At 36.9% G+C, this 27,206-nt stretch overlaps 1 protein-coding gene across 1 annotated transcript in view; it reads right to left on the bottom strand.

The window, feature by feature from the left end:
• Window positions 1–22,107, bottom strand: part of hk2 (hexokinase 2) — a 62,814-nt gene extending 40,707 nt beyond the window's left edge. Inside the window, exons 1-6 of the mRNA XM_073840642.1 lie at window positions 21,884–22,107; window positions 12,464–12,626; window positions 6,809–6,957; window positions 4,660–4,779; window positions 4,473–4,568; window positions 1,915–2,014 (exon numbers count right to left, since the gene is read on the bottom strand). Coding sequence (XP_073696743.1) covers window positions 1,915–2,014; window positions 4,473–4,568; window positions 4,660–4,779; window positions 6,809–6,957; window positions 12,464–12,626; window positions 21,884–21,946 — 691 coding nt within the window. The 5' untranslated portion in view covers window positions 21,947–22,107. The remainder of the gene's footprint in view (window positions 1–1,914; window positions 2,015–4,472; window positions 4,569–4,659; window positions 4,780–6,808; window positions 6,958–12,463; window positions 12,627–21,883) is intronic.
• Window positions 22,108–27,206: the final 5,099 nt, after the last annotated feature.

Here is a 27,206-nt window from a genome sequence, read left to right on the forward strand (position 1 = left end):
TACAGCCTTATGTTAAACTGCTTTAAATTATTAATTTTTTTCTACATCAATCTACACTCCATACACCATAATGGCAAAGCAAACAGAATCGTCACAACTTTGTAAATTTATTAAAAACTGAAAGTACATTGCATAAGTATTCATACCCTTATCCGGGACAGTTGAAATTTAGCTTAAAAGTATTCCTTTTGCTTGTAGATGTTACTACACTTCGAGTGGAGTTAACCTGTGGCAAATTCAACGGAATGGCTATGATTTGGAAAGGCACACACACATCTTAATAAAAGGTCTAACAGCTGAAAATGCATATTAGAGCAAAAACCAAGCCCTGATGTCAAAAACTGCCTGTAGAGCTCAAAGACAGGATTGGGTCAAGCCACAAATCTGGGGAAGAGTTCAGAAAAAATTCTGCTGCATTGAAGGTTTACAGTAGCATGTAGTCTATGTTACCCTTAATGGAAAAGTTTGAAACAACCAGTACTCTTCCTAGAGCTGTCCTCCTGGCCAAACTGAGCAATTGATGGAAAAGGACTTTGGTTAGAGTGCTGACCAATAACCTGATGGTCACTCTAGTTGAGCTCCATGATCATATATGGAGATGAGAGAAACTTACAGATGGACAAACCTCACTGCAACACTCCACTGATCTGGGCTTTATGGCCAAACTCAATCCTCTACTCAGTGAAGACACATGAAAACACACTTGGAATTTGCAAAACAGCGCCTAAAGGGCCCTCAGACTGCGAGAAACTAGATTCTCTAGTCTAATGAACCTCAATTTTCAAAGCATCATGTTTAAAGGAAACCAGGTAAGGTACTGATCACCTGAAGAGTACCATCCTAAAAGTGTGCTAGTAGCAGCCTCATGTTGTGGGTCTGTTTTTCAGTGGCAGGGACTGAGGGACTCACCAGAAGAGAAGAAAGGTTCAATTCACCATAATATTTCAATTTTAAAGAAAAACCAGTCCAGAGCATTCAGAACCTCAGGCTGGGCAGAAGGTTCACCTTCCAACAGGACAATGACCCTAAGCACAGAGCAAGAGTGGCTTATAGACAAATGCAGATGTGCAAAACTTGTCGCATCATACCAAAAAGACTTGAGGCTTAGAGGGTTTTTTCAGCTAGGTACTGAGTTAAGGGTATGAATACTTATGCAATGTACTTATTTCAGTTTTTTTATTTTAATAAATGTGTGAAGTTGTGACGATTCTGTTTTGGATTTGTCATAATGGTGCATAGAGTTTAGATTAATGTGGGGGAAAAAGTAATTTAAAACATAAGGCAGCAACATAAAACATGAAAAAAATGAAGGGGTGTGAATATTTTTTTTATTTTTTGTGAATTTTTTAATGAACAGAACATTTAAAAAAACGATTTATTTGAAACTAAAGATAATTAATTTCTTTCAAAAAGTTTTAAAAGAAATTTGGCTGTATTTCGACTTACAACTATAAATTTAGCTCTCTGTATTTGTCTTCTAATGTGAGAGGGTGTTAAAATTATGTACAAATTAGAGACTGAAATAACTGAGGCTGTGCATATAAAGTTGTGTGAAAGACTCGGAGACATCTGCTCTAGCCTCTATAATTACACATATTTGACACACTATTGGGGAACATGAATCAAAACAATTAGCTCCTTTAATGGTGTGTGAGAATTAACATTGCGAATACGCCACAAAAATCATTGTGCTTGGCCATAATAATAGGCCTCAACAGGCTATAAAACACCTGAAATTTATGCTCTAATATTCCCACAACCAATAACCAAAACAAACAACAGAACAAAAGGTCTGTGTTTGAATAAAGCACCTTTCATTCACACCAAGCACTTCACAATTTCACTGACACCCTGGCTGATATTTCCCACTGATCTCAGCTGGCATATGAGTGCAAATGTAAGACAGTGACTCACCGACAATGAGACCGATCTCACAGTGATGGTCGTCATAGCCGCAGGTCATCATGGTGCCAACGGTGTCATTGATCACAGCCACAATGTCAATGTCAAAGTCCTGCAGAAAAAAAATAAATAAATAAAATGGTGGCATTTGTTTGTTCTTTTGAACAAAGCTGAAACACAAACAGTCAAACAAAGCAATGTAACAGTGATTTTAATAGGTTTAAAGGATGATGCCAAACCCCTTATTTTAATCCATAAAATGATTTCTATTTAATTGTTTCTCTATTGACCAGCACTTTGTACTTTGCATGTTCCTCTGGTACCATCAACATATCAGTTTCATTATAAAAGGATTTTCTGCAGCTGATGCATAATTAATTACAAGGCATTTATATATGTTGGTTCAAACCATATTTATGCAGACATAAGTGCCAATGGGCAGAATTCAAATCATTGGCTTCCTGCATCTGTCAGGTGCCACTGAGATAGATGGAAATGCTAATGGACAATGTTCTCCACTGTAACGTACAACCTCAAGTCGTGGTTCTCCTTGTTAAAGAATTAGTTCACTTCCAGAATAATAATAATTTACTCATCCCCATGTCGTCCAAGATGTTAATGTCTTTCTTTCTTCAGTCGAAAAGAAATGAAGGTTTTTGAGGAAAACATTCAAGGATTTTTCTCTATATACTGGATTTCAATGGGAGCCAATAGGTTAAAGGGCCAAGTTGCAGTTTCAATGCAGCTTCAAAGGGCTGTACACAATCCCAGTTGAGGAATATCTTATGAGGAATGTCTTATCTAATGAAACGATCGTTCACTTTCTAAAAAAAATTTAAAATGTATATACTTTTTAACCACAAATGCTTGTCTTAAAGGATTAGTTCACTTCCAGAACAAAAATTTACAGATAATGTACTCACCCCCTTGGCAACCAAGATGTTCATGTCTTTCTTATAGTCATAAAGAAATTATACTTTTTGAGGAAAACATTTCAGGATTTCTCTCCACATAATGGATATCTACGGTGCCCCAAAGTTTGAACTTCCAAAACGCAGTTTAAATGCAGCTTCAAAGGGCTCTAAATGATCCCGTTTAGAGTCCTTTGAAGCTGTGTTTAAACTGCATTTTGGAAGTTCAAACTTAGGGGCACCATAGATTTCCAATTTCATGGAGAGAAATCCTGAAATGTTTTCCTTATAATATATATATATATATATATATAAAAATTCTTTACAACTGAAGAAAGAAAGACATGAACATCTTGGATGAAGGAGGTGAATACAGTATCTGTAAATTTTTGTTGTGGAAGTGAACTAGCTCCACTTTGTGCATTACCTAGTGTTTACAAAGCGAACATGCAAAGAAAGTCAAATGCCCTTTACAAAAAAGGTTAAACAACAATGATGGATGATTTTGAAGTTGGAGGAGAAAATTAGATTTTTGCCCTACCCTACCTTTTTGAACCGAAGTACACAGATGAAGAACTAATTGTGTATGATCTATCCAATTTGATTAAGCAATGCACATCATTAAGCTAGTGCAAGATGAGAATTTGTGGTTAAAAAGTGTATATTATTATTATTATTTTTTTTTTTTGAAAATTTGCTAATTATTTTTCAGCTGGAATCATGCAGAGCCCTTTGAAGCTGCATTGAAACTGCAATTTGGACCTACAACCCGTTGGCTCCTATTGAAGTTCACTATATGGAGAAAAATCCTGGAATGTTTTCCTCAAAAACCTTCATTTCTTTGCGACTAAAAAAAGAAAGATATGAGCATCTTGGATGACATGGGGGTGAGTAAATAATCAGGATTTTTTTTTCTGGAAGTGAACTAATCCTTTAATCCTTCGATATATGACAGTTCCACATTTACTTTAAATACGCATATATAAATATTCAGTTATAGTGGATATACATTTTTTTTCCTTTTTCTTTTTGTAAACATCTCTTATGCCAACCAAGGATGCATTTATTTGAAAAATCTTTTTTTTTTTCGCAGTAAAAACAATAATATTGTTAAATACTATACAAAAATAACAACCGTTCAATTGAAATGTATTCAATATATATAAAAACTGTAATCTATTCCTGTAATGGGAAAGCTGAATTTTCAGAATTTCTCCAGTCTTCAGCATCACACGATCCTTCAGAAATCGTTCTAATATGCAGATTTGCTGCTCAAAAAAAATTATCACCAATATTGAAAAAGTAGTGTTGCTTAATATCTTTGTGGAAACACATTTTTTCAATATTACATTTATTTGAATCAGTTAAGACTTCTGTTACAAAAAATCTGTCCATTTTGATCAATATAATGCATCCTTGCTGGATATTCATTTTGTTCAGAAAAGAAAATCTTACTGACACCAAACTTTTGAACAGTAGTAGAAATGCTACCACTGATTATTTGGATCAATCAATTCAGTTGATAAAACTTCCTTCAAAAAGGAAACTCAGAAGCTTTTGCCTTAGACATTTCACGCACCTTTAGGACCGTACTAGAAAGACTATTAAACCATTAGCTTGAGAATGTGAAAGCATGACATACTGACTCATGACACTCACCCCTCGTTTCTTAATGGCTTTTCTCAACAGGCCCACAACATCTCTCCCCTCCACTCCACTCGCCTTAAAACCTTTGGTCCAAGACACCAGAAAACTCTGTACAGAAATAAGGGCAACCATGGAAACATGACATTCGCACAGAAGAGCTGCTAATTTTAGTGTTTTCCTTTAATCCTTCTCATCTCACCTCATCTAGTTTGGTCTGCTGGCAAGGAAATGAAAAGGTAAAGCCAAGAGGCAGCTTCTTCTCCTTGATGCCCAATTTTTCAAGGAAATTGGCCAAGCATTCAGCTATGTGATCGAAGAGCTGGAAAAGAAAACGGAAAGAATGACATGATTAATTTTGAGTCCGATTTAAATAGATTGCTCAGCTTAGATTAGGGATTCATTACATTCAAAAGTGCCCCATGCCAAAAAATATAAATACAGCCCAAAATGTTCTAATTAGGTAGATCAAAAGAACCAAAAATTTCAAGTGCAAGTTAGCCCTAAGGTGTTATTTTCATCTCACAAGTATGAAATATTTCAGAGGCTACAGAATCATAAGCACATATTACATCAGGTATGATTGGGGGGTTTTAAATGAACAGCTCTTCAGGTTAAACTAAAGTGGAAACAAGCATCAGAGAAGCCCTTGAAAGTGAAAAGCGTCCATGTGAAAATCCAAAGGGGACTGACAATCAATATGTAGTGCAGTCTTCTCATGTCAAGCATTACACGTTGAAATTTTCAAGCCATAATGCCATGGGCTGCGAGGAACCAGGTGCAACTCATCATCTTCTGCCAGCTGGGTTCCCACTGTACCCTCCACCTCCCGGTCATGCACACTTATAAAGGACTCTTCAGGCCGAATTGCAATGATTGAAGTCCAGACAGTTTCAATGCAGAGGCTAAAGGACATGTTTATTGCCAGGCTAACACTGAAGTATGGGTTCAGTTCCCAGCCACCTAAGACACTTTTATGCATTCATTCAGCTGTTTATTTAGTTATTATTTAGATTTATGGCAATTCATAAGATATTAGATATTCTTTGTGTAACTGTATGCCTGATGATAGAAATGAAACAGATTTGAACATGATACAAAACAAACATGTCTGTTTTGTACATCAAGGATTTAACCATATGGAATGTGCTCAAGTGTTAAAGCCGTTTCATACAGTGAACAAGTGCAGAAAAAAAATAATGTGCATTAAAATGGAAACGTGACGCACAACATGTTAATTTATTTGGCCTTTGTCTAAGCTGGTAATTTCATGCAGACAGATGGTGTTCTGCACTGCATGTGAGAGTTAAGGCATTCAATATCTTACCTACTACAATGAAAATGAAATATGAAAGAAATGTTAAACCCTTTAGTAAATTCAATTTCTACATCTTTACTCTCGGATTAAAACTGGAGAAAGTTCATACAGTCAATTTTGCAATTTACAATGAAGAATGCACTCATTGTATGTGTTTCTACTATTAAATAATCAAATGCATTGATGAATTCAGGCTACAAGACGAAGTTATTTATAATGCACAATTGAAAAAAAAATCAACAGACCCATAGGTAAAAAGAGATTGTGTGCCTTGTGCATTATGGTTAATTAGTTAAATGTTCAGAGACACAGTGGGTCTCATTTAGCCACAATTATGTGTGAAAAAAAGTTTTCTTACCTTGTTCTAGAGTTAATTAATTCTGATTACTTACTCTAAATTAGACTTAGCCTATACCAGCCTGAGCATGTATATGATACACATAATTTGTGTTACATTGGAATAAAGCAAGCTTAAATTAAAGGGATAGTTCACCCAAAAATGAAAATCCTGTCATTATTTACTCTTCGTTGTTTACTTACCCTCAGATGATACTTAGAAAAATGTTTTCTTAGCATGTTCAACAGGAAAAAGTCAGTCATACAGGTTTAGAACAACATGGGGATGAATAAATGACAACATTTTTATTTTTGAGTGAACTATATCTTTAAATATGATACACCTATTAATGAATCAAGATTTCTGCTGCATGAGAACTTTCGCAGACAGCTAAACATAAATATGCGCATGTGCAACCCCTCACACCCGGGTCCCACCGCACCCGCTCCGAGCGGGTCTCGAACCCGGGTCTCCGGCATGGGAGGCAGACGCACTAACAAGGAGGCTAAAAGGCTGCAACCCCTAGCGTCAGTCGCTAGTGCGTCTCTTGAGATCGGGGAGTGAGGTTTACTACACAGCACCTACTGGCTGGCCTCCGTTACACATGGCATGTTTAAATGAGATCCACAGCAAGAAGGACACAAAAACAGAAGATAAGCTAAAGAAAGAGAAAAAGGCTTGCGCATACACACTCACCTCTGCCCCACTGCCCCTCATGATGTTCTCTGGAATGGCGTAGATCTGGTTTTCCATCTCCACCTTTTGCTTTCCATTACTGGACACCTTGACAAGCAGAACCCGAAAATTTGTTCCTCCCAGGTCCAGGGCAAGGAAGTCACCCGTTTCTACAAAAAAACATTAATATAGCATTAATTAGGGATGTAATGATATCAAAATCTCATGATACGATAATATTTTGATATAAAGTCCATGATACAATATTTATTGCGATATTTAAAACAAATAAATAAATAAATAAATAAATACTTGGAAGAATTTAACTTTAAAATGTAAAAAATGTTCTTTTCCCATTTAATGCACTATAAGAATTCAAAATTAAGAGCTCCAGCCCATGATCTTAAGTAAGAAAACTTAAAGCAGAAACAAAGCCTGTTCAGGATTTTAAGACTCTTTATTTGTGGTATACCGTCTCAGTACAAATTACATTCACACTGGTGAATATACGAATTGGAACACAATAATGGAAATAACAATTTTATATTATTGTCATTCCTATTAAGTTGTAAAACAATTGCACTGTAAAAATGAAAATGAAAATTAATATTTTAAAGGTATATTATTTGATTTACACTTCAGCAGGGAAATTACCATTGTGCGCTTATTCAACACACCCGCGACAGACAGCCGGATCTATACAAGAAAAGTTTAGTGGCGGGTTTCTCCGTGTATTGTTATTTGTTTCCAATCAGTGTGTTTTTTTTTTGTCATCTCCCCTCACCATTAACGACCCATCTGTCCTCATTCTCCTCCTGGAGTAGGGGAATCGCTCTCTTGAGGACCACACCAAAGACTTTGTGTTCCTTGCTCCTATGACACACTACCCGGACAGCTGCCTCTGTACTTTTTATCGAGCTGGACTGAACAACGCCACTAAAGCGCAGCTGTCCGAGGATGATCCTCAGGAGAGCCTCGCCGCCTATATCGAGTGGGTGCTGGTGTTGAGCAGATCTTCGCAGACCGTGAAGGACGACACCCCACTCCAGACTCAGTGCCCAGCCTTCCATCATCCCGCAGTGCGAAGCGTCAGCCCGAGCCCACCGTGGACGGAGAGCCAGAGCCCAGCGCGACCAACGAGCCATCGCCTAGTGGAGCTACAGAGCCGAGGAGCACCCCGAAGGAAGAGCCCGTCACATCCGACCAGGTGCGAGAGTCGGCTACAGCGCCCACGACAGTGGGAATTAACGTGGAGTGAGAGGGGGCTATGGAAAGCCCCGCCCATTGCACCACCACTGAAGGTGAGCTTGAGCAGGACTCTGGGGACTTAATAGATTTCGATAAACCATCTACCTGTCATGAACTACCTGCCTACCTGGATTTCCCACCCACCCTCGCTCCCTCTACTGCTTCCTCCATTCATCCATGCTACATCAGCCATGCCACCCCCCATCTCCTGACAGCCCTTCTGCTTACCCTCAGCCCACCATCTGGTCTGCCAGTCTCCATCGGCATCATGGCTGGAGGATCCCTCGTCTTTGCCTTCAGCCTCAGAGTCCCGGACTCCGCCTTGGCCCTCCAACCCTCATGGCTCCACCCCAGCTCTCAGCTCCATCGGCCCACCAGCTCCACCGGGCTCCACTGGGGTCCCTCTGGCTCTGCCTTGGTCAGTCATCGTCCCGCCATCACCCTAGGACTCCACTCATCCGGCTGCGCCTCGTTGCTCTGTCGCACCGGCTCCGTTGAGCTCCTCCCTCCCTCCCTCCGGCTCCACCTCAGTCCTCTGTCGCTCCGGCTCCGCCGCGGACCTCCGGATCTCCGCCTCTCTCACTAGAGCTCCACCTTGGCCCTCCGGATCCTCTGTGTCACCCAAGACCTTCGGATCTCCGCCTCGGGCTCCACTGCCACCTGCTCCGTCTCCGTTGGTTGGTTGGCCCCCTGGAGTCGTCAGCCCTTCCTCCACCATGGCTCCTCCCTCCGTTGGCTCCACCGTAGAACACCATCATGGCTGCGGCCTGGGTCTCACCTGGCTCCTCCTCCTGTTGTCACCACCCTGGACTGTTTTGTTTCCTCCTTGGCTCCTTCCTCCATCATCACCACCCTGGACTCTGTTTAGTGTCCTCCTTCTGGGAGTCCGCCCTCCGCCGAAACCTCCTTCAACCTTGTCCAGCCATTATCCTCCTCTATGTCTCCTTCCTTCAAGTCTTCCATCATTCTATGGCGCGGGGGCGCGCCTTCCGGGAGGGGGGTTGTAATCTCACACCCCTGTCATTTTGTCAGTTTTAGTTTAATCCTTGTATGCCCTTATTTGGTTTTCCTGTTATCATTTATTAACATCACCTGTCTGTAATCAATTTGTGTCCTTAATAAGTTTGTTTGAGTTCCTGTTCTTGGTTCAGGGTCCGGCTACAAGGTTGCTGTGTGTGTGTGTGTGTGTGTGTGTGTGTGTGTGTGTGTGTGTGTGTGCGTGCGCGCGACCTCTACCCGTCTTGGATTTACCTGTTGTGACTACCATTAAAAAGGAATTATTATTGGATTTCGTCTTTGTGCGCTCATTCAACACACACCCGTGACAGCATGCAATAAACAAGTTCACTGCATTTACTGTGAACAGAGCCATTCTGAGGCACGGAAAACACCGGATCATGAGCTTATCACCTGAACGAAATATTCATTTTCATTGCATTGTGTTATGACTTGTTTCTCAACACTTTATGACTTTATTATCCAAATGTTACAATGTCTAACATGGAACTAAAATGCAATTACATCCCTGTGACTACTAAGGTTCTGAACACTGTTCACATCTGATCTCTGAGTTCATGTACAAATGTTTCAAGATGAGTATTTGTAACTAAATTTCAATAAAAAGTCTTTTCAGACTAGGGAGGAAGTTCAGATTTCTGTAACCTCACAGTGAATACCAAAAGATCAAGGGACATTTTGCTTCTCACGGTATGACCTCTAGAACTAGCCCTTGCGTGCTTTTCTATGCCTAACACACGATTCTGACAATTTCAAAGGTCTTTCAGAAAGTGTTTGTTGAACGAGGCAACAGCAGATGTCTTTTAGCACAGATGAGACCTTCTGTCCTGTTATACTGTACAATGTCAGAATAACAACAGGCTTCATGCGCACAACCCTGAGATCTCACTTTAATATGACACAATAAAAACCAAAACATTGTAAACAAAATGTTTTGAGAGGAGGAAATTGCTTCGATCTACAGTCACAAGAAAAGTAACTCAGGAAAAGTTGAGCAAACAGGAACTTCACAACCACTGTATCGCAACATGAATATAAAGTCCCTGACTAAGCGGTGAAGGCAAACATCCATTTGAACACGTATCCACCTTGGACTTACAGATCAGTATCGTTCCCTTGGCAACACTTCCTAGCAGCGTTTTGTGGCTCACACCCCCATGACTAGATTTCTGTGTGCAGACATTCTTTCCAGGAACCCGATTACAGTTATTCTTTTCACACTCCGCTTGAGACATTGTCTCATCCCTCGTGCACAGTAAAACACCCTCAGATGCCGGTGACAGCATCGGGTTGGTGTCATTCACAGTGACAAACACACACACTCTCAAACACATCAACAGTGACCGGTGAAAATACCACACCTGGAGAGCTGGATCAATAATTTCTTCATCTCACAACAAACAGGAACAGGAGCACTTCTAGGACAGAACAATATGCGTTTCATAGGATGCTGACAACAGTATACCTCCACATATGAGCTGACCTGCATGGAACCAGATTCCCACAGGATATCAATGCTTTGCCATTCACAATATTACACACATTCTCTGTTCACTTATTGATTTTTTCATTAATAAGTATTTTAAATAAATCTTGTTCACATAAAAAGGCCTTAAGTAATTGGATATTTAAGCAACTCTTACAAAACACACACTGTGTTTCTTATGCACATCAAGCATGCATGTATTTGATTAAAAATACAATTTTTTTTTTATTGTGAAATATTATTACAATGTAAAATAATGTTTTTCTATTTTATTTAGATTTTATACAATAAAATCTAATTTATTCCTGTGATCAAAGCTGAATTTTCAGCACCATTACTCAGTATTCAGTGTCACATGATCCTTAAAGGAACACTCCACTTTTTTTGGAAATAGGCTCATTCTCCAACTCCCCCGTTTACCGTTTTGAAATCCATTCAGCCGTTCTCCTGTTCTGGCGATATCACTTTTAGCATAGCTTAGCACAGATCATTGAATCCTATTAGACCAATAGCATCGCGTTTAAAAATGACCAACGAGTTTCGATATTTTTCCTATTTAAAACTTGACTCTTCTGTAGTTATATTGTGTACTAATACCGGCGGAAAATGTAAAGCTACGATTTTTTTTAGGCCGATAAGATTAAAGTCCCCCTGAAATCAAAATTAAAGTTTTTTGGCTTTTAGTATGAATATATTAGCCTTAAGATTATCTATAAGCTAGTGTGCTTCAAAGCAATGACAAAATTCGCTTTTACAAGAAATGGGCATTCAAAACTTACAGTCTCGTCACTTCCGCCAATATGAATCAAGGATTTTGATGATATCACCGCGCACTTCAGTTTCTGATCAAACGTTCTGTCCAATCAAATGCGCTCTAGAGTCCGTAGTGTCCCGCCCCCTACACAGAGACGCGGAGGAGATCATATGCGCTCATATGCGCGGTCGGACTCGGCATGTATTAAACTACACAGCCTCAGCATGATTATTATCACTATTTCGTTTTAGCAAGAGTTTCATATTGAATCTGTGGGGTAATTTATTAGTCTGTGGCTGTCATAAGCTTACAAATGCGGCTTTACCGAGCTCAACGGCTCTGGCCTGAGCAGATATTAATGGAACGCTATTGGCTGTTCAAAATAAGTGGGCGGGGCTTAGCGATATGTTTTTGTTTCAGTTAAAAGAACGTCACCACATAGAAGAACGCTGCGTGTTTCAAGGCACTTCAGTGGACCTTTAAGAACTACATTTCCATTCCGGCGTAATAGTCAAGGAAGTTTACTGCCGTAACATGGCCGAAGCAGGCGCAGTAATATCACGCAGCACATGTGCAAATGCTAACCTAGCTGGGAACTAATTTCAGGCGCTGCGTGATATTACTCCGCCTGCTGCGTCCGTATTACGGCAGCAAACTTCCTTGACTATTACGCCTGAATGGAAATATATTGCACAATATTACTGTTATTAATGTGTTTTTAAAATAGCCATGGTGAGTACAAGAGACTTCTTCCAAAAACGTTGAAAAAACCTCATTCAAACCCAGGATTGAATGGTAGTGTACACCTGTGACAACTTGAGAACTCACTTCATGCATTCAATACAAATTACCTTGAGAACAGTTGGTTGGACGTCAAGGGAAAAGTGAAGTTAGTTCTGAGAAAAGCTCTAGCATTATTTGTTTGCAGGTGCCGTTTGAGATTTTTTTTTCATTTCAAACGCTCTGAAATTCAATGAATTCAGCTCAATTGGGCCACTTTTTGAAAATTGGGCTAAAAGTGGCCTATTTTACCTGAATTCAGCCTACATTTCTAAGTATGGCTTAAGTGTCCAGATACCTTTTGGGACTGTAAAAGGAAAGCTTGAATGTCTTACACAGATTATGAAAGAATTATCAAAATAGCACGTGTCAAAATCTTATTTCGCATCACCTGTGCCATCGGGTGTGGAGCGGACAAAGGTGGGGAGCATCTTGACGGCTGCGGTTGGGTTGGTGTCTCTGCCCAGTCCTTTATCCATCTCCCTCCTGAACCGCTTGGAGACATCCATCAGGTTCTCATCTGACAGTCGCATGTGATACAGGTACTTATCCACCTGGAAAAAAATTGAAAAGGTGAACATGTGAAGCTCATTTTCCAGTTTTTCCATCTGTTCTTGACTTCACTGCTTAATTCACTAACTTATATTATACAATAAATAAATAATTAATCAATTTAATTAATTAAATTGTTTACTGCTATGGACCATTTATCTGGTTCAGTCAAAAACGTACAATATACAACCAGAGCAACAATGTGTTTAACTTGACCTTTCACACTCTGAATTAAACATGCAATCTAGTGGGATCATAACAGTGCTAACTAGCTACAAGTTGAACATATTTGTTAAACATTGATATCTAACATTTATACACTATACAGTTGCAATCAAAATTATTCAACGACCTTGACCTATAAGACATTTTGCTGCAGAGAAGAAAATGTAATGAAAACAATTCAACAGAGGCATTAGTAAACTATTGGAGAAAGTCTATTAATACACATTTGAATGATTTTGAGAACGTAAGTTGAAGAAGAATGAAAAAACAAAATAATTATATAACCACCAAAAGTCAAATTTGTTGCAGAATCTGTTATTCTTTATAACCTCCAATAAACGCTGTCTGTAAATGCTTAGAAGCTGCTTTCACTTCTCTACTGCAATCTTGGCCCAATCCTTATTTGAAAAAGCTTTAGGATCACTGATAATCTGTGGTTTTTATATTGCCACTGCTTTCTTTAAATTCTACCAAATTTTTTCAACAAATTTAAATATGAAGACTAAACAGACCACTCAATCCTAAGAATGACCCCGAACCAATTTTAAGTAAATTTGGATGTTTATCCAACTTTGGGACCACTGATCATTAGTTTCAGTCTTTGTACCAAAGGCATCACAAGTTTTGCCAAAATGACCTGATACTTCAAAGAATCCATGATGTCCTTCATTCAGTCATAAATTTCACTTCCTGCAACAGTAAAACAACCCTATATATAACAGGACTGATCCACCTCCATGTTTGACAATGGAGATGGTGTTCTTCTGCTTATAAGCTGTGCCTTTTTTTTGCACCAGACATACTGCTGATCCATAGGTCCAAAAAGTTCCAGTTTGGTCACATCACTCCATAAAACATTCTTCCATGGATCCACAGGTCTATCCAAATGAATTTTAGCATGTTTAAACTGGCCTTTTTGTTCTTCTTGGTCAAGAGTGGCATTTGGCAAGAGGCCTCAACTTGAAGGCCATACTTGTCCAATGTTCTGCTTATACACTGCGTTGAAATGTTTTTCCTCCTTTCGTCGGCTCATCTTGCAAGTCTATGGCTGTACAATGGAGGATTTTCTCAGTTGCTCTGATCAAACATTTTATGATATTGTGTTTTTTTTGTTCAACACTCTCAAAGGTTTTCTGGTACAACATATTTTAAACTAAGGAATAAGGCTGCCAACTGTGTCTCTAGGAACTTTTAATGTCTTGGAAATCTTCATGTAGCCTTAGACCTTCTAATATTATAAAACGATTTCAACGATATAGTTTTGTGAGAGCTTTGTTGACTTTGCCATATTTGCTGTTAAACTTCAGCACATTCATGGGCTAAAAATGTATGTGTAACAGCACAAGCTAATTCAGTTTTTTTTAAATAGAGTTTCTAAAGGCTTAATTGTGTTTTAAGGCAATTTTATTAATTATTTAAGTGACTTAAAAACAGCAATGCTGAATAGGGGTTGAATAGTTATGACATAAAACTTCTATAACTCAAAAACACTACATACATACATATATATATACATATATATATATATATATATGCCAGTAAACTGTTATTGTGGATCTTCAGAAAAACTTCTCTGTCAAAAACAAAGTCTCTGGGAGGGTGAAAAACAGACTACAATTTTGTAGCAGAAGAACAAAGGATAAAACCAAAATACATTTGCATAAAATAACAAGGTTGGCACAGAAAGTTACTTTTTGTTCAAAAGTAATCACACTGTCAATTTGCTCTGCCAATCACAAAGACCTGCTTTTCTTTGAAGGCCAGTAGTAACCTGAAACCATTAGCTTATTCTTTCAGTCATGATACCAGCAAAAGAATCTTACACAAGAAAAGGGAAGCTGGAATGTCCCATACTAGGTTTCACTCAAAGGTCAGATGGTGACTTCATTAGAGAAGCTCCCGATTGCTGTTATACTAGATGAAAAAAGAGCCTTTTTAGCCAACATTCTTCCAGACTGTACAGAAAATGCAGTTCTCTCTCCAAGGTCGGTGGCAGTATGTCTAATGATTGACAGCTGAACAAGTTCCGTCCGCAATTTTAGCTCAATAATGGTTCGATTCTCTATTTAATAGCACATACATTGAGGCACAATTCATACAGCTACTAGGGACCTACAAAAAGTACACAGACAGCATTTACAGCCACGCTTTTCCATCTCAGCAGGACAAATGGTTTGTCTTGGTAAATACTAAGAACCTACAGCGAGATGTGAAACTTGAAAGCCTGTTTCTAGAATATGACATTTGACACCACAGGGGGATGAAAGCGCCACACAACTAGGCAACATAAGAAACAGGGTGCCAAGATCACACGGTAAACAAATCAACCTATGTTCCCTAATGCACAGGATTTAACTGGGTTAAAAGCTCACCTCAAAAACAATCCCAAAGAGTAAAACATCAAAAATATTGAAGATAAAACACAATTACATGATTTATGTGAGAAGTGATATATAATAAGTAGAATTTATGCACTATTATGATTCAATGCAAACAAAAAATCTTTAATATACCAAGATACTTTGATTAACACTAGATGTACATCTTTATCACTTCAGCAAAAGGAAATATACTTTAAATACATTAACATATATATACACACACACACACACACATACACGCACAGAGTAAAGCCGGTGTGAATCCAGCCTGGTCACCTTGAATTCAAGGTCCTTTTCTCTGTGCTCAAATGGCTCAATAAATATCAGACTCAATGACCGAACAGCAAGGCCTAGACGTCAGTTGCATACTGTATGTAATAGTACACAGTGCTATGATAAACGAGTATATAATTATCGCGTTAAGACAGAGATATTTCAATAACATTTGCTTTAACCTTTAGGATCAAAAATGGCATCACATTAGATATAAATGTTATGTGGATACAGTTTAAGTCAAAAGTTTACATACACCGTGCAGAATCTGCAAAATGTTAATTATTTTACCAAAAATTTTTAGCATTTTTGTGTATTTGAACCCTTTCCAGCAATGACTGTATGATTTTGAAATCCATCTTTTCACACTGAAGGCAACTGAGGGACTCATATGCAACTATTCAAACTCACTGATGCTCCAGAAGGAAACACAATGCATTAAGAGCCAGGGGTGTAAACTTTTGAACAGAATGAAGATGTTGAATTTGAAGATCAGGGTAAATGTAAGTTATTTTATCTTCTGGGAAACATGCAAGTATCTTCTGTAGCTTCTAAAGGGCAGTACTAAATGAAAAAATATGATATATTGGCAAAATAAGAAAAATGTATACATCATTCTTCATTCTGTTCAAAAGTTTACACCCCGGGTCTTAATGCATCGTTTTTCCTTCTGAAGCATCAGTGAGCGTTTGAACCTTCTGTAATAGTTGCATGTGAGTCCCTCAGTTGTCCTCAGTGTGAAAAGATGGATCTCAAAACCATACGGTCATTGTTGGAAAGGGTTAAAATACACAAAAATGCTAAAAAATTTGTTGGACATGAATTTGTTGGACATGAAGGATTTTTCTAAAGAACAGCAGACAGTTTAACTGTTCAGGACAAACAAATGACTTAATAAACAACTATTACTAAACAAAAAAACGGCTGTGGATCATTCAGGTAACAACACAGTATTAAGAATCAAGCAAAGGTACATTTTTGAACGGGGTCATTTAAATAAATTCAACTATTATTTTCTCTTGTGGGCTCTATGTAAACATCTTTAATCTGAAATAACTTCTTTAGGTCAGTACTAAACAATTTGCATGCATTTTGCATGATCCCTCTTTTTTTTTTGGTAAAGTAATTAACATTTTGCAGATTCTGCAAGGTGTATGTAAACGTATGACTTTGAAACTCATGCCCTGATCATTTAAATTTAATAAAATGTAATAATAATAATTTTAAATTATTTTCACTGCGTTATTTTAACTAGCATGACAGTTTGGTCAAAGCCTTTCCAGTGCAAATACATAAATTCTGAGATAGACATCAAATATCCGAAAATATCCGTTTTTGTCAGAAAAAGTCGAGAAGTCGAGAGTTCAACATAATATCCAGTGTTAATTCACCCTATACTGTAGCATAAGAACATTGTTCAATTATGTACAATAATGTTGAAAATGTAATTACTTAAATTGTTTTTCTGCCCTATGGTCAATTCTATTCAGTGCTGATTCCAATTACACACCAATTTCAACACCACTATCATATTTCAAGGCCAAACAGCATGTGATTAGGGCTCACAAAGCATTAGCACAATAACAATGAAAAAGAAAAGAGGACCCTTAGGAGTAAGGAAACACTTTTCATTTGCACAAGACATTTCTCCACTCTTGAACTCAAGATAAGTGTGTAATAATGTCAGGACATGATGAAGGTCAGAGTGTGTGCAATGAATGTTCGAAGAGGAATCTGAATCCCGCAGGAAATTTTACTGCCTTTATATACAGACAGACAAGATGCTGCAACACAAATCAGCAGAGCTCAAAGCGCATATTTGCTTATATAAGCCATTAACTTATAAAACCTACAAAAAAATTATAAAAATTGTTTAAAGGTCAGACCTTGGGCTCAAAAAGACACTCGAGACACACTTAAAAATAAGTGCGTTTCATTTCATTATACACTTTCTTATTTATTTTAGCTGAAATTACATGACTTTTTCCATTCAATTTGTGAATTTAACTTGTACAGAAAATTGAAACATCAACATCACATAAAACATTTCATAATATGCACCGTTTCCATCCCATGCATTTAAAAGATCAAAATCTTCACTTCCTGGGAAATTGGTGCAAAGTATCAATAATAAAAATTTTAAATCCAACTGCAAGTTGGAAGCTATGGCTCTTTTTCCTACTTAATAAATGACTTGTGCTTTACAACGCTAAGATGAAACGCAATATCATAATGCCGTCAAGTTATCTTACGTTTGCAGTCAGATGCCTGATGTTTGGGAATGTAAGATAACATGACAGAATTTGTTATTGTGTTTGTGTGAGACAGTTCTGGGAGGTAATTATACCAAATCATTTTGATGACAGACTTTAGCTCAGGCATTTCAACATTATTAAAACAACATTTGAGAAAGTGTGCATTGCAATAACATCAGTTAGTCCAATTATCCAGTCACTTGATCTGTTAAGACACAAGTCACAAGTTTTTTGTGCTGCATCAAGGTGTTGGGAAATTATATGTAATACAGATTACAAGTTAAATGTAATATAGCGTAACTATTTCAATTACTTTATTAATGTAGTGTAATGAATTGCATTTGATTACTTTTTAATTACGTTTCTACATTTCTAATGAATGTTTTCAACTGGTAATATTTTTTAAAGATTTAAAGCAGGCTGGGTTAACCTACTCCCTGATGATCAGTGAGTGATCACTGTCAGACTTCTCAAAATCCTTCATTTGAATTAAGATTATAAAATTTTAATTTTAAAGCACAGCCACTTACATACTAAAATATATTAAAAATTTGCATAACTATACTAAAATTGTGTTTCAGTAGTGACAATTTTAGATCCTTTTGAACTTGGCTCAAAGATGTCTATAAGCACATGGTTATCTAGCACAACTATTCTAATTCTAATCAAATCCTGAGAAAAATGAGAAAAAAAAAGGTGTTAGGTAGGTATGTTCCTTAAAATTACACACAGATTTTCAGACTTTTCAAAATGATGGGACCTATCTACTCACACTTAGAGAGAAAGTGACACAGGAATATTTCCTGATCATAAATGCAGGGGTGTAGTTAAAATCAGTTTCAGCCATGGACTTTAGTCACTAAAACACTGTTTCGGTAGTGACATGAAAAATGCAGGACACATTTTTTACACATAAAGTTTCATGATTTACAAAGAAAATATAAAATATAGATTTTTTTTAACTTCAACAAAAAAAAAAAAAAAAATGGAATAAAATGCAAAAAAATATTTCAATATATTTCAATATATTTAATAAAAGTTTAAATTTAGGGGTTAGTGTTTAGGACAACCACCTTCCGATTGAAAGTACCCACTAAATGAGATATATATATAATAAGCTTACTGATATTTTAAATATTATTGCGTTTTTAATAGATAATAAAATTATCTTAGTAAACCTTAGTACACCCTAAGTGAACTTGTCCAAAGTGTCAATATTTTGTGTTAGCACCATTGTTATCTGGCACTGCCTTAATAATCCTGGGCATGGAATTGATCAGAGCTGCACAGGTTGTTGCTGAGATCCTCTTCCACTCCTCACGGAGCTGCTGGTTGTTGGACACATAATGCTTCTCCACCTTACGCTAGAGCAGTGATTCTCAACTCCAGTCCTCGGGGCCCACTGCTCTGCACATTTTGTATGTTTCTGAATCTGACACACTCAGTTAAGTTCATGGAGCTTTCTCCTAACGAGCTGATTATCTGAATCAGGTGTGTTAAATGAAGGAGACATACAAAATGTGCAGAGCAGTGGGCCTCGAGGACTGGAGTTGAGAATCACTGCGCTAGAGGATGCACCCACAGGTGCTTAATAGTGCTTAATAATTCACTCAATGAACTGCAGCTCCGAAGTACCAGCAGCACTCATGCAGTCCCAGACTATAATGCTACCACCACCATGCTTGACTGTAGGCAAGACACAATTTTTTTAGTATTCCTCACCAGGGCATCGCCACACATGCTGGACACCATCTGAGCCAAACAAGTTTATCTTAGTCTCATTAGACTACAGGACATGGTTCCAGTAATTCATGCTCTTGGACAAGTTGTCTTCAGCAAACTGTTTGCAGGCTTTCTTGTGAGCCAGCTTCAAATGAGGCTTCCTTCTGGGATGACGCCTATATGGTCATATGGTCTGAGCACTGATAAGCTGACCTTCTACTTCTGCAAACTTTAAAGCAATGCTGGCATACATGCATCTGTTTTTTAAAGCCAGGTTCTGCACCTGATGCACAGAATGAGTGCTCAACTTCGTTGATCGACCCTTGCAAGGCCTGTTCCAAATGGGAATACATCTTGGAAACCCCTGTCTGACACTGGCCACTGTAGTGTAACCCGGTTTCAGGGTGTTACTGATCCTCTAATAGCCTTGGCCATCTTTGTGGAAAGCAACCATTCTAATTCTCAAATCCTCAGAGTTCTTTGCCATGAGATGCCTGTTGAACATCCAGTGGTCAGTATGAGAGAATTGTACTTAAAGCACCAAATTTTAACTGCTCTAATATATGATACACAACTTTGAATGGTCCTGTCAAGCAGACAAAACAAAAACATGATGAATGACGACGTGGCTTTTTGTTGCCTGCTATTTTGACAATAATGGCTGTATGTTGAGTTATTTTCAGAGGACATAAATCTATACTGCTATACAAGCCGCACATTGACTACTCTAAAATATATCCAAGTTTCATTACTATAGTATTGTCCCTTAAGAAGATATACTAAAATTGTTGTTGAAATGTAAAGGGTGTACTCACTTTTGTGAGATACTCATATCACATAAAAATACGTGGATAGAAACAGCTACTGAAATAAGGGTAGTTTTGGAAATTGCGTAATCCGGGATGCCTAAGCACTCGTGTTTATTTCTTGCTCCGCCACAAGAAAACGTAAAGAAAGTTATGCTGCGTTCCAGGCAGGTTTTTTAACTGGTAAATCACCACTTCAAACCATGACTCACGACTTTGTAGCATTCCAGGCAAGTCACATTTATGAATTATTATTATTTTTATATTATTATTAATTTGATTGCAACGTTATATTGTCCTAAGCTAAACCCATTAGGGCTGACTTTGTTGTTTCACGGGCTATGCTACGTCAGAACTCGTAACTGGGAGTACATCGATCTGGTACGAGTTCACGAGTGGGAAGTCACGGGTTTGACTGCTGTTCCAGTGCACTTTCACTGGTAGAAGGTCGGAAAAACACGGGTTGTCTGGAACTCGGCATTAGAATGACCATATTCCAGAGGCCATCTCAGTATTGTTTTATTATCCACACAAAGAATGTTAATAAGGTCCAAAGTTGCACTGATTTTCATTAAATGCCAGAAACATTCTTCAAAATATTGGGTCTGCAAAACAGTATGTGTATGTAGAAGTCAAAAACAGAGCTGTCAACTGTAATCTGCTACTGTATGAACACAAATTATGTTTTAGCACATAACACACTATAAAATGTACCATGTGTGGGAGTGCAGGTGCATGATATAAATATCTAAGTAAGAAAACATCTTGCCAATTCCAGAGATGTCATCTGCCGGTCTAAAGTGTGTTGGGGACATAAAAGCAAATAGCAGAAGTGAGATGTCGCCGCTTAAGTTCTTTTTTTTTTAAGTGTGACTACGTGCGTGTTCGGAGTCACATAAATCACTAGCTTTTTTTATAATGGAAGTAACGTTAGTACTGAAGTAGCGCGATGATGAGTCACGCACGTGACTAGCAGGGCGCTAGAGTCTCAGGTTACCGGAGCAACACTCATTCTGTTAAAGCTACGTCGTGGCAGGAAGCGCCACAAAAACTCGCCTAGCTAGTTAACAAATGTCGTTTTTATGCTTATTATCATTATCATAACTTATTTAAAGACGATCATTTAAACACCGGAGAGTTATGTTATAAAACAGCAATCTAAACAGATACGAATATCATCCAAGGTTATCATTGGAACGGAGCAGCTCTCAACTCCATACTCCTAAAAATGCGGAAACTGACTGTTTGCGGCAGACGCACTGAATTCATGAGGCAAAGGAAATACACGATGTCGGGGATACGGAATAGGAAGTCGGTATCAACAGAATATTTATTTAACAAAAGACCCCATAGCCCAGTATCAGTATGATTAAGCGGTTATCTTGTGTTAAGTGATGTAACGTTAACACCGACCTCGCTGTCACAAACACGTGTAGTTGTTAAAGGATGTTAACGACTTACAATAATAACAGATCAACATACGAACATCGTAATTGACCGATAACGATCTCTGCTTCTCCACGGGCCTGAATAAGTCCATATACCATGTGAGATGTCGATTAGCCGGCTTATAGCACGAGCCGGCTGCTGTACTTACTTTCTGGACGTGGTCATGGTGAAGCTCAGTGAAGTAGTATGCCAGTAAATGAGAGGCGATCATCGTCTTCTGTCAGCTTGGGGTCTCTTAAACTTCTTAAGTGTGTTGGATGTGTTCTGAAGTGATTGTAAGTCACTTTGGGCTCGTGCTCATGTTCTTGAAGTTTCCCAAACTCTTTCTTGGACGCTATCCGGTACGGCGATGCTGCAAAATGATGTCACTATTAATTATTCCACCCACTTCACACACACACACACTAGTAATTTGAGTAGCCTGCGTCACTCAGATTCTTGCCGCTGATTGGCCGCGAAAAAGGTGTGTGAAAGTTTACATACAAACTTTGGGACCCTACAACCTTTTAGCCAACCTAGGCACCCCCACTATTAATATATATAAATTAGATATAATATTTTTACGTTTGTAAAATATGATGTTCTTTTTAAAAATGCTTTTAAATACTTATATACACTACCAGTTTGAACAGTAATTTTTTATTAAGTTTTTTAAAAAAAAGTCTCTTCTGCTCACCAAGCTTGCATTTATTTGACCAAAAAATGTTGTAAAATTTTGAAATATTTTTACTATTTAATATAACAGTTTTCTATTTGAATATTTTTTTAAATGTAATTTATTCCTGTGATCAAAGCTGATTTTTTAGCATCATTACTCAAGTCTTGTGTCACATGATCCTTCAGAGATCATTCTAATATGCTGATTTGCTCTTTAATAAATATTTATTATTGTTATTATTATCAGTGTTTAAAACAGTTGAGTAAATTTTTTCTTTGATGATTAGAAAGATCCAAAGATCAGCAATTATCTGAAATATAAAGCTTTTGTAACATACATTATATCATTCAAAAACTTGGAGTCAATATACATTTTTTGGGAAATTAAAGAAATTAAGAAATTATAGAAATTAATACTTTTATTTTAGCAAGGATGCTTTAAATTGATCAAAAGTGATGATAAAGACATTTATATTGTTACAAAAGATTTCTATTTCAGATCAATTCTGTTTTTGAACTTTCTATAATCAAAGAAACCTGAAAAAAAATCTATTCAGATGTTTTCAGCATAATAATAATAATAATAATAATAATAATGAATGTTTTCTGAACTCTTCAAACTATTAGAATGATTTCTAAAAGATCATGTGACACTGAAGACTGGACTAATGACGCTATAAATTCGGCTCTGAAATCACAAGAATAAATTACATTTTAAAATGTATTTAAATAGAAAATAGTTATTTTAAATAGTAAAAATATTTCAAAATTGTACAGTTTTTGCTGTACTTTGGATCAAATTAATGCAGGCTTTGTGAGCAAAAAGACTTCTTTAAAAAACTTTTGTAAAAATCTTACCATTCAAAAACTTTTGACTGGTAGTGTATATTTAAATCCATAGAAAATAAAGAAAAGATCATATAATTTAGTCAAACATAGTGTTTTATTAAATGTGTATTTGATGTATTTAAGAATACATTAATAAAATGAACATTTGTCTAGGCTACATCACTATTAAGGGCTCAGTAGTGCATTTGTTTTCTAAAAAAAAAAATCAATATTAAGTGAGTTTTAACTGAAGAATAAGAAAAAAAGATCAGCCGATGGGGTAAGAATAATAAACTTAATTCAAAGGGGAAATATTTTTGTTTACTTACCTCACTGGCAGTTTTTTCCTTTTGTTTTAAGCATAAATTCACTTAATATTAATACTTTTTTAATATCTTAATATCTTTTAATTTTGCTTCTCATGTAGCTGTTTCTTGATTTAAGAATGGTTAGATATTTGTACTGGAAAACAAACATTGCAAAGCAAAGAAAATGACTATTTGTAGTATTCATGTGAAAAAATTATAAATAATACATTCTTAAAACGTGGGCCTTGTCAAATAATCTATATATTGTCTGTATAACATGACCTAATGTAGATGTGCAGATAGGCACGTCTCCTTCAGACCGTCTTACATAATATAGCATTACCAGTAATAGTTTCATTATGACTTCTTTATTTTTCACTGCAACAGTGTCTTGATTTCAAAACTTGTGTTTGTCCACCCACACATTTGGGAGGTTAGATGTTTTAGCTCATACGTGACAAATTCAAACTAGGAAAGGTTCATAAGGTCAGAAATGACTGAAAAATCGTGTAAAGTGAGAGTTATTAAAAACCGTGTGACCATCTGTTACACTCTAAAGCTATCTATGGGATTTGTTGCCAGATTTTAAATATAGTAATTGTAAATACATGTACTTTACATACCATTATGTCAATATGTCTTTCATAATCTGAGATTTAACCAAAGCAACTATAAGGTAATTTGTTTTTCAGGTTCAGACTAGTGTTGTCAGTAAGTTTCATCTTATCGTTAAGACACACTTTTGAAATACCTGCAACAACACATGTTGCCAGTGAATTAGTGTGATTATAAATTCACAGAATGTCTCTGGACAGAGCTAGTCCTCTGTTATCAGATTAGCATGGATTGAGTTCCTGACATCCCACAGGCACATTAATGTAAGACAGCAGCTGATCAGATTCCAAGCCTACGAATGTGACTCAATTGTTCGAAAAAATTATAGGACACCTACAGCCTCTTGCATGAACAATTGAAATGCATGGGCCCACTTTTTGAATTGTTTTCAGTTTTTGCATCATAAAATCAATGTTGGCAAGTTCTCTTCAAAGGCATCTTGGTTTTTATTTGCTGAAAAAAATGCAATTTATTTCCTAAAAATGTTCCCAGGAAAAATAAAATAAAAACTGTGGTCTCACAGTCATGAAAATCATGAGGGAAATTAATTAATTTTTAAAAAACAAAAAATAAATGAATTAAAGCAACGGCTCCTGACTGTAAATTTTGGTGCGGCAGATCCTTTGCAATAGAGGGTTTGCATATTTGTCACGATTTGGTGATACTCAGATGTAAACAATAGCATGGATTGCACGGTTAATGTACTACTGAATACATTCTTCTGCTAATTTATGCTGTCTAAACCACTGACAAAAACATGTGTAAGTTGCTAAATCATGTTGCGATAGACTTAGTAAGCAGGAAAGGGCGCAATATTTTGACAAACTGAAGTTAATAGGTGGTAAAGATCAGTATGAGCAGTATTAATTAAGATATTAGCCTAATATTTCACCTACCTGAGTGGAAATGATAAGAACAAACACAAATGTTGTCAAGATTCTTGCCCTGGAAATATGGGTTTAGTTTGGCCAACCACAAACGCCTTCCTCAGACAGTTTTTCCTGGTCCGACAGATTAGTACAGCCCAAAACATGACAATAATTTACTATTTTCAGCAGCAATAATCAGCTAAATATGTGTGTTTCGTTTGGTTCACTGGCACTGTTTACGTTCAGCGCCGCAATATGGCCGATTGATTATTGCCTTGTTGAAAACACTCTGGGGTTTGAAGTTAAATACTCTTAATGTATGTATTGTACTCATAATCTTAATGATGCATTTGCTTCTTACAAACATGTACAGTTGCAATTGAAATTATTTAACCCCCTTAATCTGCAAGACATTTTGCTGCAGAGAACAAAAAAGACATACTATTGGAGAAAGTTTATTAATACACATTTTACCAATTCTGAAAAGTTGATGAATAAAAAATAAAAAAAAATGTCTCTAAACATTCATGTTCAAAATTATTTAAATCTAGATTAAAGATCCATCTCTTTAACCTGGCCTACACTTAACACATTTCTATAATCTAAATCTGTTAAAGTATTGTTAGGCTACATTAATTAGGTCAACCGGGAACACTTCTCATAACACCTGATGAACTTGTTGCATCGTAAGAAGAATGGCATCTACGCTAATATTAGTCTGTTTTGTTTTCATTCCGAGGTCACCGTAGCTGCCAGATCCAGTCTGTATCCAGATCAGGTGGCCGTTGGTGCAAAACCACGGGAACCAGATGAGTCCTTTGCAAATATGACTTTGCTGCAACATTTGCACTATTGTCGTATTTAATGCTGTAAAGTTCCTTTGACACAACCCGTATTGTTAAAAGCGCTGTATAAATAAATGTTCGGGAGGCAGACACATGTATAAATAAATGTGATTGATTGATTGATTGATTGATTGATTGATTGATTGATTGATTGATTGATTGATTGATTGATTGATTGATTGATTGATTGATATAAAGTTCCGATCACTGATAATCTTTGGTTTTCATTTTGCGACTGCTTTCTTCAAATTCAACCATATATTTTCAATGAGAATTAAATCTGGAGACTGAACAGACCACTCAAGAACATTCTTTGACTGATCCCTGAATTAAGCATAAGTGGATTTTGGATGTATACTTTGGGGTGATTGTCCTGCAGGAAAGTCCACTGATCATCAGCTTCAGTCTTTGCTCCAAAGGCATCAAAATTCTTGCCAAAATGGCCTGATCCATTAAAGAATCCATGATACCCTTCATTAAAACAACCCCATAACAGGACTGGCACCTCCATGTTTGACAATGGAGATGGTGTTCTTCTACATATAAGCTTTGCCTTTTATTGCACCAAAAATACTGCTGATCCATAGGTCCAAAAAGTTCCAGTTTGGTCACACCACTCCATAAAACATTCTTCCAGAACTTCACAGGTCTATCTAAATTAACTTTTGCATGTTCAAGTCTGCCTTTTTGTTCTTCTTGATCAAAGTGATATTCAGCAAGATTTATACTCTGCATTGAAATGTTTTTCCTCCTTTCGTCGGGTCATCTTGCAAGTATTTGACTGTACATTGCAGGGTTTTGTCAGTTGCTCTGATCAAACATTTTATGATATTGCGCTTTTTTGTTCAAAACCCTCAAAGGATTTCTGGTGCAACACTTTAAATTAGGGAATGAGGCTGCCAACTGTGTCTATAATGAACTTTTAATCTCTTGTCAATATTCATGTAGCCTTAGACTTTCTAAAATAATAAAACTATTTCTTCTCTATTGCTTTTGTGAGAGCTCTGTTGACTTTGTCATATTCGCTACTCAACTTCAGCACATGCATGGGGTAAATGTATAACAGCCCAAGCTAATTCAGTTTTTTATACAGTTTCTAAAGGCTTAATTGTGTTTTAAGACAATTTTGTTCCTTATAAAATAAGTGACTTAAAACGGCAATGTTAAATAGGGGTTGAATAATTATGACATAGCTGTGTTATTAAAAAATCCTATATAACTGTAACATTACATTATATATTGACATTATCACTTTTAATATCCCAGTAAACTGTTGTAGATGCAATTTTTAAATAAGTATTGGATCTTCAGAAAAGCTTGTATTTTTAAAGTATACCGCTATCTCTGGG

Source organism: Garra rufa, chromosome 5 (genome assembly GCF_049309525.1).
Source record: "Garra rufa chromosome 5, GarRuf1.0, whole genome shotgun sequence".
Classification (NCBI taxonomy): domain Eukaryota; kingdom Metazoa; phylum Chordata; class Actinopteri; order Cypriniformes; family Cyprinidae; genus Garra; species Garra rufa.